General features: G+C 38.6%; 1 protein-coding gene across 1 annotated transcript; it reads left to right on the top strand.

Moving 5' to 3' along the window:
* Positions 1 to 2,514: 2,514 nt before the first annotated feature.
* LOC138876037 (uncharacterized) lies at positions 2,515 to 14,972 on the top strand. The gene is made up of 4 exons (XM_070154924.1): positions 2,515 to 2,692; positions 13,977 to 14,275; positions 14,361 to 14,728; positions 14,801 to 14,972. Exons 1-4 carry the CDS (start codon positions 2,515 to 2,517, stop codon positions 14,970 to 14,972), a joined length of 1,017 nt encoding a protein of 338 aa, XP_070011025.1.
* Positions 14,973 to 15,986: the final 1,014 nt, after the last annotated feature.

The following is a 15,986-nucleotide window of genomic DNA, read 5'->3' as shown; positions in this document are numbered from 1 at the left end:
TCCATTCATTTGAGGTATATAGGCTGTGGAATTCTTGTGCCTGATCTTGAAAGTTTCACACATAGATTTCATCAAGTCACTGTTGAGGTTGGAGCCATTATCAGTAATGATCGACTCTAGAATCCCAAATTGACAAACAATGCAATCGGGGACAAAGTCTGCCACAACATTCTTAGTTACTACTCTGTAAGATGTTGCTTCGACCCATTTGGTGAAATAGTCGATTGCTACTAGGATAAATCTTTGCTCGTATGAAGCGGAAGACTTGATAACATCCATTCCTTAGGTGTAATGAAAGCCATTTTCTCAGCATCTTCTTCATCCATCCAGATTTGATGATAACCAGTGAAGCAATTTACAAATGACTACAGCTCATGCTTGGCGCAATTGTTAATCAGGATATGTATATTCGGCAGAGGGAAGTCGTCTTTCGGGCTGGCCCGGTTGAGATCCCGGTAATGGACACAGACTCTGACCTTCCCGTCCTTCTTTGGTACTGGAACAATTCTGGATAACCATGTAGGGTATTCTACTACCCTTGAGAACCTTAGCTTTGACCTGCTTGGTGATTTGTTCCTTAATTTTCAGACTCATATCAGGCTTGAATTTTTTGAGCTTCTGCTTTACCGGCAGACATGTTTGATCAGTTGGCAGTTTGTGAGCCACAATAGATGTGCTTGGACCAGTCATGTCATTGTACGACCAGGCGAATATGTCCTCATATTCCCTTAGAAATTCTGTGTATTCCTTCTTTTCTGATGGCGATAAGTGGACGCTGATTCGTGTTTCTTTAACGTTTTCTGCATCTCCCAGGTTAACAATCTCAGTCTCATCCAGGTTGGACTTAGGCCTGTTCTCAAAGTTCTCAACTTCCTTAACAATCTCTTATGGTATGTCATCTTCTTCTGAATCTATGTCCATATTTTGCGTTATCTCGTTGCATGTCACAGTCATTGGTTCATCAAGAAAGGTAATTGCAATGCTGTATAAGTAAAGTAATGAGAGAAAATAATAAGAGCAAGATTTATAGGGAAAATCGAAATGCTTTGATAAATTCCATAACTGTTTTGAATATTGAAGATCTTATTGCGAAATTTTAAAATGCGAAAGGAAAGTCAACTAGTAAAAATAAAATATAGTGCATGATGCTTGTTCAACCTTGCTACCCCTAGGCTTTCCGGGCTCTGGTGGTTCTGATGGTCCAGTTATTGAGGCATGCTCCTCTTCTTACTGCCTGTATGGAAGGGCCTTCCTCCCCCTCCTCCTCGAAAACAACACAACAATTCATATTATTGTCTTATAGGAACAAATTCCTCACTGCTGCCAGTGCTTCCCCTTCTTCTGACCCATAGATAACATTGGCTGGCTGGAAAGTTTGCTTCAAATGTGGTATTGGCTGCTCCAGCGGATAGTAAGGACCGTGCCATGGTGGCGACCAGTTGTTGAATTCCTCCCAAGTGTACTAATATCCCAGACCGAAAGTGGTGCCATGTTTCTTTAGTTTGATAGGCTTAGCAATTCCTTGGAGGTTCTTGCCAAGTCCCTTGCTAGGTTCGTATCCGATCCAGTTCAATATGCTTTTAATTTTATTGTCCCACCATTTGTCCTTGTCGACGACGTTTAATCGCGTGATGTGGTAATAGGTCTCCCCGCCTATCTTTCTTCTGCCTCCGATTGTTGGGATGGTTTGGCGGTTGTATATGGGATTTCTACCGTCGCCGTGAATGATCAACTCTTGGTGGTTCCACTCAAATTTCACCCCCTAATATAGTGTTGATGCTACATCCCCAGCGGCATGAATCCACGGTCGTCCCAACAATAAATTGTAAAATGTCGGCATGTCTATCACTTGAAATCAACATCAAACCAAGTAGGCCCCATTTACAAACACAGGCTGATTTCCCCAATGGTGGACCTTTGAGAACCGTTGAAAGCTTTGACGTTGATGGCCCCTTCCTTGATCTCATGCAGCCCCTTTCCCAATGTCCTGAGTGTTACCAATGGACAAATATTGAGCTGGATCATCCATCAATCAGGATTCCAGTGATAAAATAATCTTCGCATTGCACGACGATGTGCAATGCCTTGTTGTGACTCAACCCTTCTGGTGGCATCTCATCTTTATGAAAAGTGATCTTGTGACTTTCCAATACCTGCCCTACCATGTTTTCCATATCTCTTCCGGTGATGTTTCTTGGTACATATGCCTCACTCAGCACTTTTAACAAGGCATTCTTATATGCATCAGAATTTTGTAGCAAAGCTAGGATAGATATTTGTGCCAGCATTTTGTTCAGCTAATTAATGACCGAGTATTCCTTGGCTTGTATCTTTTTCCAGAGATAATCGGGCCTAGTTTCAGTGATGGTTGGCCGACTAGAGGCCTGCTTGCTTGACTCAGCCAAATGTTCTGGGGTATAAACCCTACCGGTTCTTGTCATACCCTGTGCCGCAACAACTTCCCCGAACTTGACCTTCCCTTTTCTTCTTGCCTCGGCTGTGTAGTCCCAAGGTATGGCATTTGTATGGAATGGTGTTATGGAAGACATTGCTACCGGAATTGCCATGGGCACCTTTACTCCAAACGGAGCATGTGCTTTGGAAGGTAAAACTGCAACTTCAAATGGTGCGGGTGCGTTTGCTGGAGACACAAACTCGACCTCAATTGGCGCTGGCGTCTTTGTAGAGGATGGTGCTTGAAACTCAAGTGGCATGTACATATTTACCTCGGCATCCCAGAAAGCTGAATCTGGACTACAATCGGATTGAGGGTGACTATTGGCTTTTATGGATCGTCGCTTCTGTGATCAAACTGATCAATCCCTTGAGGTCCCAATCATCCTCTATTTCAATCATGTGAATGCCTCCACCCTTGTGATTTGTCAGAGGGTTATTGCAAACATTTGGAGCAGGTTCCTTTTCCATAATAATCTTGTTATCAATCAAAGTATGGATCTTATCTTTCAGAGAGCGGGATTCATCAATGGTATGTCCTTTCATGCCGGAATGGTATGCACATGATTTATTTGGATTGACCCATTGATAAGGGTTTTTAGGGGTTATAACAGGGATAGGGGTGACATAATCAGCAGCTTTTGAGTCTCTCGTATAGCTGGTCAATTGGCTCAGCAATGGCGGTATACTGTTTGGGAGGTCTACGGTCAAAATTTGATCGAGGTCTAGGAAAGTTTTGTCTTGCGGGAGGTGATTAATAGTGGTATAGTTGAGCATCGTAGGCTTGGTAGACATGTGAAGGTTGAGAATATCTTGGTGAGGTAGGTTGATATGTGGGAAGTGGAGGTGATTGGTAAGTGGGTGGTGGAGTTGGTAGGAGGGTGAGGGTGCTTGGCAGTTTGGAGTAAGCTGATATGTGAGTGGAGGCATTGGATAGGTTTGGTATTTGTTAAGGGATTTGGTCCTCTGTGCAACCATTACGACACCTACGTCCCTTTTCTTAGACTTACCACCAGACTGTAAGGTCTTATTGGTAGCTTGCAAGGATTCAAAGTTTGTAACCATACCACTTTTGATGCCTTCTTCGATCCTTTCACCCAACTTGATGATGTCGGAAAATTTATGGCTTTCAATCAACATCAGCCTTTCATAGTATTGCCGGTCCTAAGCTCGAACGAAAAATTTGTTCATTTATTCTTCCTCTAAGGCAGGTCTGACCTTAGCAGCTTCTGATCTCTAGTGAGTAGCATACTCGCAGAATGTTTCCCTGGGCTTCTTCTTTAGGTTCTGGATATAGAATACTTCTGGTGCATTTTTTGTGTTGAACTTGAACATGTCCAGGAAATTGGGCGCCATACTTACCTAGTTCGACTATTTCTTCGGGTCTTGGCTAATGTACCAAGACAAAGCGTCTCCTTTCAGACTCCTCATGAAAAGTTTCATGCGGATCCTTTCGTCCTTTTCTACTCCGACCAGCTTGTCATAGTATGTTCTCAAATAAACTCTAGGATCCCCTATACCATCAAACATCTCGAACTTAGGAGGTTTGTACCCCTCGGGCAGTTCGACATCGGGTTGTATGCAAAGATCTTCGTAGTTCAACCCTTCAATCCCCTTACTTCCTTCGACGCCCTGAATTTGGCTTAGTCAACTTCTTAAGTTCTTTAGCCAGGTTCCTGATGAGTGAGTCTTTATCATCAGACTCGGGTGTGCTTGAGATGGGTTGGGTAGAGTGTGGTACGGTCTCCACATAGATGGGGGTGTTATGATGAGCGTGGAAATGGTCATTTATGAAGTTCAATGGTTCTGGGATGAGCATTGGAGTATTGTTGAAGGTGTGGCAAGTGTTGCAGTGGTGGTGAGGAGCGGGATTGTTTTGTGTTTTTGGGATATTTTGTGGAGGTGTGGGGTTCTGACTGTTTGGGAAATTAACGTTTGGAGTGGTGAGGGAAAATGACAAATTTTCCAGATTCCGAACTTGATCAAGTTCCTCCTAGAACTTCAACAGTTTCTGCTCGAGTTGGGACGCACTTTCTTTGGAAACCTGAGTACCATGAGTGACCCCTACCCATTCATTTGAGTTTTCCTTTCTGGTATTGTTCGAATCTTCCATCTTCCCTTTGTTCTTGTTTCTGATAGGACAAAGAGGAGGAGTGGGTGGAGGGCCCCTGGATCTCGTGGAACAGGATGATGATGCCAGAGTGCACGAACTAACCTTTGGGGAGGGGAATAATAAAAACAAAAACAAAGAATAAAACAAAAGGTAACCAAGTTAGTAAGGATCAAAAAAGGTATTACAGTGTTTAAACACATTGTACGGAAATTTAAATCGTGTCCTAATTTGGGGACCTCTTTGTGCCCGAGGTAGGCCTAGCGACAAATTGTTTTGGAGAACTTAGAATGCTAAATGCCTCATTTTATTGATAAAAAATAAGAAGAATCTCAAATCGACACTAAATAAACAAGAAATGAAAATCACTAATGGCCATTGGCCTACATTTTATAAAGCGAAAAGATAAACTCTTATCTACTTGGTCCCTGAAGGACCTTCCCCAGGTTGAATGCTCTCGTTGATTAGATCCTCCAGTTCGTATAGGTTCACAAGTAAAATGCCTTTGACAGGCGTTCTCCTTCGTTTCCTTAGACGTTTTGGCAGTCGGCGACTCTCTTCCTTACTTTTCCTTCATTTCCAGTAGACTGTATTCTAGATATTCCAACTTTTCGCTAGCTTTGGCGGCCCTCTCTTTCCACTCATTGATTTGGTCATTTGATGGAAGACTCCTCCACCAGTCTAGCAAAAGTGAGGGTGTGCTAACCATATCGAAGCTAGGGACCTCGTTCTTCATTTTCTGCAAAACAAAAGGGTTAAGACCATACCCCCACCGAACTAGACTATTTAATATCAACAATTAGCATGAAGCATTTAGTTCTCCAAACAAATGCATAGAACGTGGTGATGTCTTCTTGGGTTTAGGGAAACCCAGTGGACTTTGGACAAGGCTTATCTTAAAGAGTCATTATGCGTACAACATAACTGACTCGGCTAGGTTTGACCATGATGCATGCACAATTAAACAGAGTAAAGTTTCTATGGGGTTTTAGACTGGTACCCTTGAGCGGACAACTCAAGAGGGAAAGGCGTGGAACCGTCGACTACACCGTTGATCGACTGGTTTTACCGCAAATATGCCTTTGCCGGATTTAGGGAGGTGATAATATCGGAAGAGTGCAACCACTCATTATAAGTGTTGATATGGTATTTTGTTTGGCACGAGTGGAATATGATGTTAAAAACATGTTTATACAATAACTAAAGCAGGTTGTCACGTATTTGCATATTGAGAAAGCAGTAAATACAACAGTTATTCATAATTTAAAGCAGTAATAAAAAAAAATTAAAGGAAAGTAGTAAAAGAAATAAAGGAAAGAAACAAAAGACAAGTCAATTTGCAATCGAAAAGAAAAATGAATGCTTGAAAGAAATAAACAGATAATTGCGCATAAAGAAGCATAAATAATAATAGTCTGAAATGGTAAAAGCCTAAAAATCCCCAGCAGATTCGCCATGCTATCGCGCCCCCTTTTTCTCGCGAAATCGAGTTTATGACATTTGGGAGGACAACTCATTCCCTTTTTTGGGAATTTTTGGGTTTGAATTGAAGAGTCGCCACCTAATGATTAAGGTGTTTTAGGACACCAAGAAGGTTTGATTTGAGTAACCAAATATTGGGTAAAGGCTTGAAATTATCCCAAGTGGAAGGTGTTAGGCACCTCTCAGGACCCACTAGTGTAGTTCCCGGCCAGACTATTGTTGTGAATTTAAGTGCAAATAACATGTGGGCAAATAAAGCTTCAAATAAGAGGGAATTTTAACATAATGGTTACAAACAAAATTGGAAACAATTAAAAGGAAGCTGATTTTCTTAAAATAAATAGTTTGAAATCTTTAGAAGAAACAAAGGGAAAAAGGGGGTCCTAAGTTTATTAATAATATGGATCACCCCACACAACATCCTGTAATCACTCCTCAGTGAGGGGCTACGCGAGATGTTATCGCGTGGTCATCATATCCATATCTACCCTTCCCCCCCCCGTTAAGGTATTAAAGCGCGGAATGGTCTTGTTTACTTATTGCATGCTATTACCCGTCCCAATCCTATCAGTCCCGGAGGAATTTAGGACTACTAATCCTAAATAGGAGGGATATTAGGCTTATTTGTAGTTTCAAAGGCAAAATTCTAAGGCGACATACAAAAATATGTATACAAGTTGGGGGAAAGCACATAACAAGAAAAGGCTCAAATATACCTCCTTAAACAAAGAAAGCACAAAATTAGCATGACTTTCACATACTGTTTATGGACTGATTAAGAACTTAAAGGTTGAGGCAGACTGATTTATTACATATTTCAGATAAGAAGCCTGAATCAGGTCTGCCTGCTGGTTGTAGTTAATAACACAGATTCAGTTTATAACTTTTCCCTAAGGCTTGCCTAAGTGTTGGACAAGGATCCTATAGGCATGGTATCTACTGAATTCAGAAAGCAATAATAATAAACTGAATACATACTGGTTAAAAAGGTTGTCGGATTATTAAAGAAAGCAAGTTTTTACGAAGGTCATGAGTTCTGCAAATGATGATCCTTGTTATTACTGGTTAGCTCTAAACGTGAATGAAGCGATTCAAATTCGTTTAGTAATTCCTATAGACATGCTTTCTATGCGTAGTTGATCAGAAGCCTTATAGACATGGAAAAAGTGCAGAAACCTTATAGACATGATATCTAAATGCATAAGACGGGTTTTAACCTATAAATATGGTATCTAACTGGTAGAATTTGTTTTAAGGCATGAACATGATATCTATATGCAGTTGATTGTTTAAAACCTATGAACATGATTTCTAGATAAAAATGAATATACAAGAAGGACCTATAGGCATATTTTCTATATGCATATGCAGAATTCAGATTTCCATACTTATGGACATGATTCCTATAGGTATGATTTCTATATGCATGCAGGCATGATTTCTATAAGAGAGTTGCAGAATTTAGAATGACCTATAGGCATGGTATCTACCCTTTGCATACATAGTTACCCGCCTTTTTCACTAGCCATCCCCAAGAGTTTATTACAAATTATTACAGCCCAGAATAGAGTAAAATACATCAGAAAAATGTAAATAAAAGTACAACCAAAGGAGAGCCTGATTCAGACTTCATGTCTGAAATATGAGGTAAACCAACTCCATAAGATTAAGATCCAAAGCCTTTCTCCCCTTCGAGTGTGTCAAAGTCCCCTAAGAGCATCAAAAAGGACTCCGGGCAATGCTCACACCCAAATGTATTATCAGATTAGGACAAGTGTTGTGTGGAAGGGCCAGCCCTCAAGTGTCCAAGTTCATAGGGAGCTCAAAGGATCCCAAGGCAAGGCTGACAATTGAGGGGCAAAACTTAAAGACTAAGAAAGTGTGCAAGTGCAGAAACAGAATTCTAAAAGGGGGAAAGGAGGGGGAAATAGCTACAGATAAGTACACATAAGGGGTTCAGGGAGAATAGGGAAATTGAAAGAGGCAAGGGCAAGTTGTGGGCATGCCCAGCAATGGAGAATGCCAGCATACTCATAAGCCTGTTAGAACACACTATTTAGAGGCTAGGATCCCAAGTGATCAAATTTAATTCATGAAAAATAATTTTCATATTGCTATGTCTTAAACCATAGCTCAAACACATAAGGGGCAGGGGTTTGGGATTCAAAATAGAACAAGCAGAAAGAAATCAGCATGCTAAAGTAAGTGTTGAACTATACAGAAACAATGAGTAGACATAGATACAAAAGCAGTAAATAAACACTTTGTTGTGGTGCTAAGTTTAAATTAGGACATACCAGTTTCAAAGAAACAAATAGAGAAAAGTAGTAGGTCTTGTAAACAGGCCACAATGCAGACAATAAGAGAGAATACTATTGCATGTAAGTGTAAGTTCAAAAAGACTATGAGTGATGGTGTGCTAATGAAAGAGTCATGTATTTATATTGTGAAAAAAAGGTAGAAATAAGGTAAGAAAATGATTAAGGAACTGGATGTCAATTAAGAATCAATCAACACAAGACTTCCTTTAATTAAGGAATTCGGACTCAAAAGGTAAAACTATTTAAAGAAAGAACCAAGGATCAGAGATTTTGTAATCATTGGTCCGTGAATGAACCAAGTAAGAAAAACTGAGAAAAGTTTTTAACTTAAGTCGAGTAATAGGGCAGTCAACAAACAAGGAAAGAAATCAATCAAACTTATACAAAAGGAAGTCTGAAATTAATCAAAAATTGAAAGCCCTTTTAGAGGGAAGTTCAGCACATATAAAGAGCACACAAGTATCAGGCACGCAAAAAGGGTCAATTGAAAGGTCTTATAGAGTTTAGCAAAAGTCAGAATCATATGAAGAAACAAAATTGAAACAATGATTTTGAAACTTAATGAAGCAGTAGATGAAACAACTACAGGAACTCAAATAGGTCCAAAAGATTAGGGTTTTTGATATCAGTCAAGTTCAGAGATGAAGCACAAGCAAATCACATAGCCAATGGTCTCAAAACTCAGATGAACCCCCAAATTCTAGGGTTTTTACCATAAATCGAGTGCAGAGGTGAGAAGACAAACAATCAATGAAAAGATACTAATCGAAACAGGTTCGGGGGTTTGAGAAAGGAACTGAGACCCTTAGCATGCTTTTTCAGTAGTAGAAACTCATGAGAAGCATAGTAAAAGAACAACATGTGAGACACAGTAAAAGAAACATAGTAGAAGAAGCTAATGAGAAACATAGTAGAAGAAACTGATTAAGAACACAGTAGCAGAAACTTAAAAACACAGTAAAGGAAACTGATAAGAACATGGTAGCAGAAACTTAATGATAACACAGTAGAAGAAACGTAGTAGAATAAACACAAAGAACACAGTAGAAGAAACATAGTAGAAGAAGCACACAAAAGAAAAAGAAAAATCAGAGAAACATCTAAAACCCTAGATCGGAAAATATAGGCTTTGAAAGCATAACTTTTGAAAGAAATATCATAAAATCATTTAAAAGATTAAGGAATACATGGATATGGAACAGATCTACAGAGATCATAAAAACCTCAGAAGCTAGGGTTTCAGAGAAACCCAAACGGTGAGAAATGCTTGGATCTAAGCAGGAGGTGTTGAGGCCAGGCTCAAAACAGACATGGCTTGCCGGAACAAGGCCGGAGATGACCGTGAAACTTGAATCAACAAGGGTCTAGACCCATCTCTTCATGTTCAAGTCATGAGACTTCAGTAACCAAGCATGAGGAGCCATAAAAGGCTGGTGGGTGGTCAAACCACCATGGATTCAGGCTAGGAGGTGGCCAGAGAAGATGGATGGAACTCATCGGAGAGGAGGGGAAGGGGGAAGGTTCTAGAGAGAACCAGAGATAGAGAGATAGAGAGAGATTCAGTTGGGTGAGGAATGAGAGGGGTCTTGGGGGGTCGTTTGGGTTAATTTGGTAAGGGCGGATCTGGACCGTTGATCAAAAATGATCAATGCCAGGATTTAGTCCGTGTTGGGTCGGGTAGATTTAGGATTGGGCTTGGTTCTTGGGTTGGTTTAATTTGGGTTGGGTATTGGGTTTAATTAGGCCAAATTAAAAGGCCAAATGTGGCTATAAGTTAAATAGCCATTTTTCCTATTTAATTTATAAACAATAATAAACAAATTTTTCAAAACAAATTAAAAGCACTAAAATGACTTATAACGTATAATTATCAATTTAAAAATATAAATTCCTATTTTATAAACATGAGATAGATTTAAACATAAAAATGGCTAATATTGCAATTACGCAATTATATCCTTAAAATACAAAATAAATTTGTAAAAATGTGTGAAAAAATATTTTAGCTGTATTTTAATATAAACATGAGAATCCAATAAATAAATCACTTAAAAATAATTTTGGGGACAATTATTGGGTTTTCCTTGATAAAACAGAGCAGTAAATTGACTTAAACATCTTTCAAAAATTAAGAAAAATAATAGGACCTTGGGACATACTTATATATGCATATACATGCTATTTTGAAAGGTATTTTGCATATAAAAAATACATGGAAAAATTGGTTATCAACACCACCTGGGGGCGATATCATTCTTCCATAATCGTATTTCATAGTATCCCAATGTGATTCAACTTACGTGGGTATTTTAATCCTGTATAATTCATGAAATCCTCTTCAAATCATTAATCAATCGAAGGCCCAAACATTATCCTTTATTTTTTATAATTACACCCTCATTCTATTACCAGGGTAGCATTCCATCTCGTCTAAATGCTAATAGTCTTAGACTCCTTTGAGTTCATTCGGGATATTCTGAGCTTTCTATAACTTAGAGAAACCATTAGCTCTCTTGTTTTCATGGACTTAATCCCGAGGACTTATCCATTCTTGTCACCTTTTCACTCGCCCTTTCTCTTTCTTATTCATGTCATAAACCTTTGTCGCTTTACTATACTTTAGCTTGCGACTTATACATATCTATTTATACTATTCGCAGCCTTCCTTCAACTTGCTTGTACCATAGATTTCCTTGTGTTATTCTAGAACATCAAGCGAGACATCACATCGTCTCTAACTGTTCTTTACTCTCTTGACTAGATCTCTCATTACTTTTCACCATATGGATGGATAGATATTATTATCTTAGGGATCCTTACCAAGAAGCTTACACATCTTAGTACACATATGATCTGCTGAATACCTTATATTTATCCATCATACGCATGATGCAAAAATTGAGTTCCTCTGACTCAACTCTTCCACAGCTATATCTCTTGCCAACCGCCCTTCTGGATGTAGGCGTCGTCGTATTATGAATAAAATATAATTTAGGAAATTGAGTTCTTACAACTGAGCTCTACCACACGATCTAAAGTAAGAAGAAAGAGTGACAATCCTAAATGCCCTGTAGCCTCCTGCTTATAAGTGTGGTGACCATAAACAAGACTCTACTAGGCATGGCTTGTAGACTCCCTAGGACAGAACTGCTCTGGTACCATTTTTGTCACGACCCAAACCGATGGGCCGTGACGGAAACCCCATACCTTATTCAACTGAGTAACAACACAACATACCTTTTAGTATCATACTATTATAGATAACTGAGTTGAAGAGGCTTCCATGAAATATGTAGAATCCAACAAGTAATACCAAGTTATACATAAGTCATATGGGCCTCTAAGACCAAAATAACCACTTGTACACTGAACATAAGCCGACAAGGCCATACAATATTTTACGTACATGACATTTGTCTACAACCCTCTAAGAATACATAATTGTTATAAAGGTCGGGACAGAGCCCCACCATACCAAGCAATACACATCTAAATCATATTGACCAAACTAGCAACTCCGGAGCAAATTAAGTGCACCAACATCTTTCGTTGAGCTGATCGCCTACTTGGAGGACTCTCAACCTATCTATCGGGACCTGCGAGAATGAAACACAGCGTCCCCAGGCAAAAGGGACATCAATACAAATAATGTACTGAGTATGTAAGGAATGAAAATCAGTAAACAATAGACATGAGAGAAACATGGAGTAAAAGACTCAACATGTACATCTGAATAGCTTTGTGAATTATTTAATATTATAATATCATGCCTATGCATATAAATGTCATACTAGGCATGGGTAAATGCGTTCATAACATCAAGCCTCTGAGAGCATCCCATCATATCACATCGGCCACTATGGGCAATCATCAACGTATACCAACTGATCAGGTGGTGGTGTGTATAGAATGCCATAACCTTTTTCAATATCCCATATACGTATAGATACATATACACATATAAATAACGACATCTAGTCATTGGTCAATGTACATGAATGCAATGCATGAAAAGTACGTCAATAAAATCTTTTAGAGTGTCATAAGACGATTATACCTTTGAGTAATATCATGAAGTAAACTTTTTTTTCAACTTATGTATTTTTCTGAGACCCATGAACAGATGATAAAATAATAGGAAACATGGAAATTCAAGAACATAGGCACCTCTAATACTTCTATGAATAGAGTCACTTATGGAAGTTGTGAATTTGCTCATTTCGTTTATATCATATGGATCATGCCAAAAAGAAAGAAGGGATATTCTTAACATACCTGAGTCGATTCTCTTGACAATCCCTCTAACACACGTTAATTGCGACAAAACACGTGACGACAAGATCAGAGTAAGAAAAAATCCGAATGATATTCTTGAGAAAGATTGTACCATACATTGCTATGACATTGCTATGACACAGTATAACTTTGTATCAAATTTTGTTGAAGAGAAATCACGTTACACCTTAAAGGAGGTCAAAAAATTTACTTTGAAAATTTCTATACATTCTAGCAAGCTTCTGTATTTTCCATCTCAAATTATATACATATAATGAGTTTTATCTTAAAGACTTGTGGACCCCACTTTTGGGGTGACTTGGCCACCAAAATCCCTTAAATTTTCCACCTAATTACATGAATTCAAGAGTCATCATGTTGAAATGGGGGCTACCACGTTAAGCCCCCTTATACTTATCCAAACTGTTTTAATTTCATTATTAGCTACATTACTTAATTAATCTCCCACTAATCCAACAATTAACTAATTATCCACATAATTAAGAATCATCTCAAATTACTTAAAAACTAATTACTTTTAACATACTTTATACGCATTGCTATCATAATCATGTGGTACCTTGTATGACACTAGTCCATAAATACCAGGTAGTTTAGCTTGGGCCGTATTTTATCCCAAAATGGCAACTTTGACGAAACTCATTATCTTTGATTTGCTTACCCTCGCACCTTCATGAATTTACTCATTACTTGTTTGAAATAGCATAATGCTTATAATCTCAAAATAATATCATTCCCAAACTTACATGGATTAACTTACGACGAAACTTTAACGTACGAAAATGCGGGATGTAACAGCAAATGACGAGCAATAGATCACTATCCCGATTAATTATGCCAATGCCGATTGCAATCTCTTTCTTATTGCTATTTATGCAAAATGTACTAAAATTAAAAGGAATATTTGTGGCATAGTTTGGAATTGGCTCATGGTCAGATTACCGGGACATGGTGCATTGGTGGTGATTTTTATATTATTTTGGATCCTGGAAAGAAGAAAGGGGGTAGAACTCATAGAATGTATAAAAGTCTAGATTTCAGCCATTGTATGGTTGCGTGTGAAGTTGTTGAATTGCGGTATGTTGGCCCCAAGTTTACATGGTGTAACAATTGGGAGCCGAGAAAAAGAATTTGGAAAAGACTTGATAGGCTCTTCATTAATGATCAATGGTCTCAACTTTTTGAACATAACATTGTGAGGCATCTCGCTAGAACTTGCTCCGACCATCGGTCTCTTATTTTTAATAGCTATAATAGCCAAAATAATGGTATCAACTACTTTAAATTCCTTGATTTTTGGTCGGACTGACCAGATTTTTTACAGTTGGTAGAAGAAGTGTGGAACACTCAGATAATTGAAAATCTTATGTGGAAGCTACAACTAAAATTGAAGATCATAAGTAGGAAGCTTACCCACTGGTCTAAAGAAGTCATTGGTAAAGTTTTTGATCAAGTCAATATCTGGGAAGAAAAGATGCAAGAACTGAAGGAACTTGACATTCTCAATAATATTATTCAACCCAGAAGAAGAGCTGAAAAAAGGGCATGCCAAGTATATCAGGTGGATAAGAATGCAAGATACTTTGTAGAAACAAAAGGCCAAAATCATATGGTTTGAGGATGTTGACTCCAATACCACTTATTTTCATAGTGTGATCAGAGTTAGAAGAAGGAAACTTCAGCTTCATTGAATTAAGAATCATAGAGACAACTGGATCCAAGGGGAAGATAACATTGCTAAAGCTGCGGTCCATCACTTTCAACACCTTTTCAACTTGCATCATGATTTTAGAGATCAAGACATTCTTAACTACATCCCCAGCTGCATAACTGAGGAGGACAATGCCAACCTCAGAGCCATGCCTAAATATGAGGAGATCAAGAAAGCTGTGTTTAGCATGAGTTCTTCTAGCTCAGTGGGGCCAGATGGTTACAATGGGACTGTTTATCACAAATGTTGGAATATTATCAAAAATGATGTGCAGGATTTCTTCAATGGTAGAAGGCTTACCAAGTTTTATTCACTTACTTGCTTGGTTCTTATACCAAAGTGGAATCTCCTACGGTTTTCTCTAACCTTAGGTCGATTAGTCTGAGTAATTTCTCCTGCAAAATTGTTTTATAAAATATTGTCTAGAAAGCTCAATCCCTTTCTTAACAAGATTATATTCAAGAATCAAAGTGGTTTCATCAAAGGGAGAATGATTATTGAAAATGTTCTGCTTGCTCAAGAGATTGTCCAGAATATTAAACAGCTTAACACTGGTGGCAACATCATTTTGAAAGAATGTCATGGACCTTTCTTATAGCAGTTATGATGAAGTTTGGTTTCAATGAAGAATGGATTGACCTAATCTTTAGGCTGGTTGATGATGTATGGTATTCTATCATTATTAATGGTGTTAGAAAAGGCTTCTTCACCTCTTTTCAAGGGCTCAAACAAGGGGATCCACTATCCCCGTCTCTTTTTATTTGATAAGCTAAAATTTTATCCATATCTCTGAATAGTCTCATTGGTATGACCAATTTCACTCCTTTCACTATGGATTGTAGAGGCCCCATTATTAACCACCTAGCTTATGCCGATGATATATTTATCTTCAGTGGAGGGGATAGTAAGACCACTAAGATTATCAAGAACGTTGTTAGGAGGTACGAGAATCCTTCAGGCCAGAAAGTTATGATGCACAAAGTCTTTTCATCACTGTCCCTAACACCTCAGCTAGCAGGATTAACAGGATAAAAAATGCTTCAGGTTTTATGGATAAAATCTTCCCTTTTAACTATCTGGGGTGTCTTACTTATCAAGAAAGGAAAAATACTACTCGTGTCACGACCCAAATCAGCCTTAGTAAGATGTCGTGATGGCACCTAGTCTCTACGACCAAGTAAGCCTCACTTTTGCGGAATAATAAAAATGAAAGCATAAATCTAATAGCTAACTACAGCGGATAATTAAATACTTATAGAAATGTCGCTCGGCCTGTACAATAACCAACTCTCAAAATATACACAAAACTCTCACAAGACCCGGAACACCATAAGTCACAAGCTACTAAGATTTTTATCTAACTATTATATACATCAGCATCTAAAAGAAGTAAAGGAAAAATCAACACAAAAGAGATAGAGGGGGACTACGAGGACTGTGGACGTGGGCAGATGTACCTTGAAGTCTCCGGAGCAGCAGCAACTAAAAAACTAGGCTGGTAGGAGGTACCTCAATCTGTACACAGAAACATATGCAGAAGAGTAGCATGAGTACACCACAACGGTACCCAGTAAGTTCCAAGCCTAACCTCGGTCGAGTAGTGACGAGGTAA

This window comes from Nicotiana sylvestris, chromosome 8 (assembly GCF_000393655.2).
Source record: "Nicotiana sylvestris chromosome 8, ASM39365v2, whole genome shotgun sequence".
Classification (NCBI taxonomy): Eukaryota; Viridiplantae; Streptophyta; class Magnoliopsida; order Solanales; family Solanaceae; genus Nicotiana; species Nicotiana sylvestris.
Note: the sequence above shows the minus strand (reverse complement) of the source record. Positions and strands in the feature narration are given on the sequence as shown.

Bases quoted from the DNA above. Each gene is read 5' to 3' on its own strand.
- LOC138876037 (XM_070154924.1), top strand. From the start codon at position 2,515: ATGGCATTTGTATGGAATGGTGTTATGGAAGACATTGCTACCGGAATT. The intron at 2,693-13,976 runs GTGCTTGAAACT...CGGACTGACCAG, and splicing joins TGGCGTCTTTGTAGAGGATG to ATTTTTTACAGTTGGTAGAA. The intron at 14,276-14,360 runs GTTTGAGGATGT...CATTGAATTAAG, and splicing joins CAAAAGGCCAAAATCATATG to AATCATAGAGACAACTGGAT.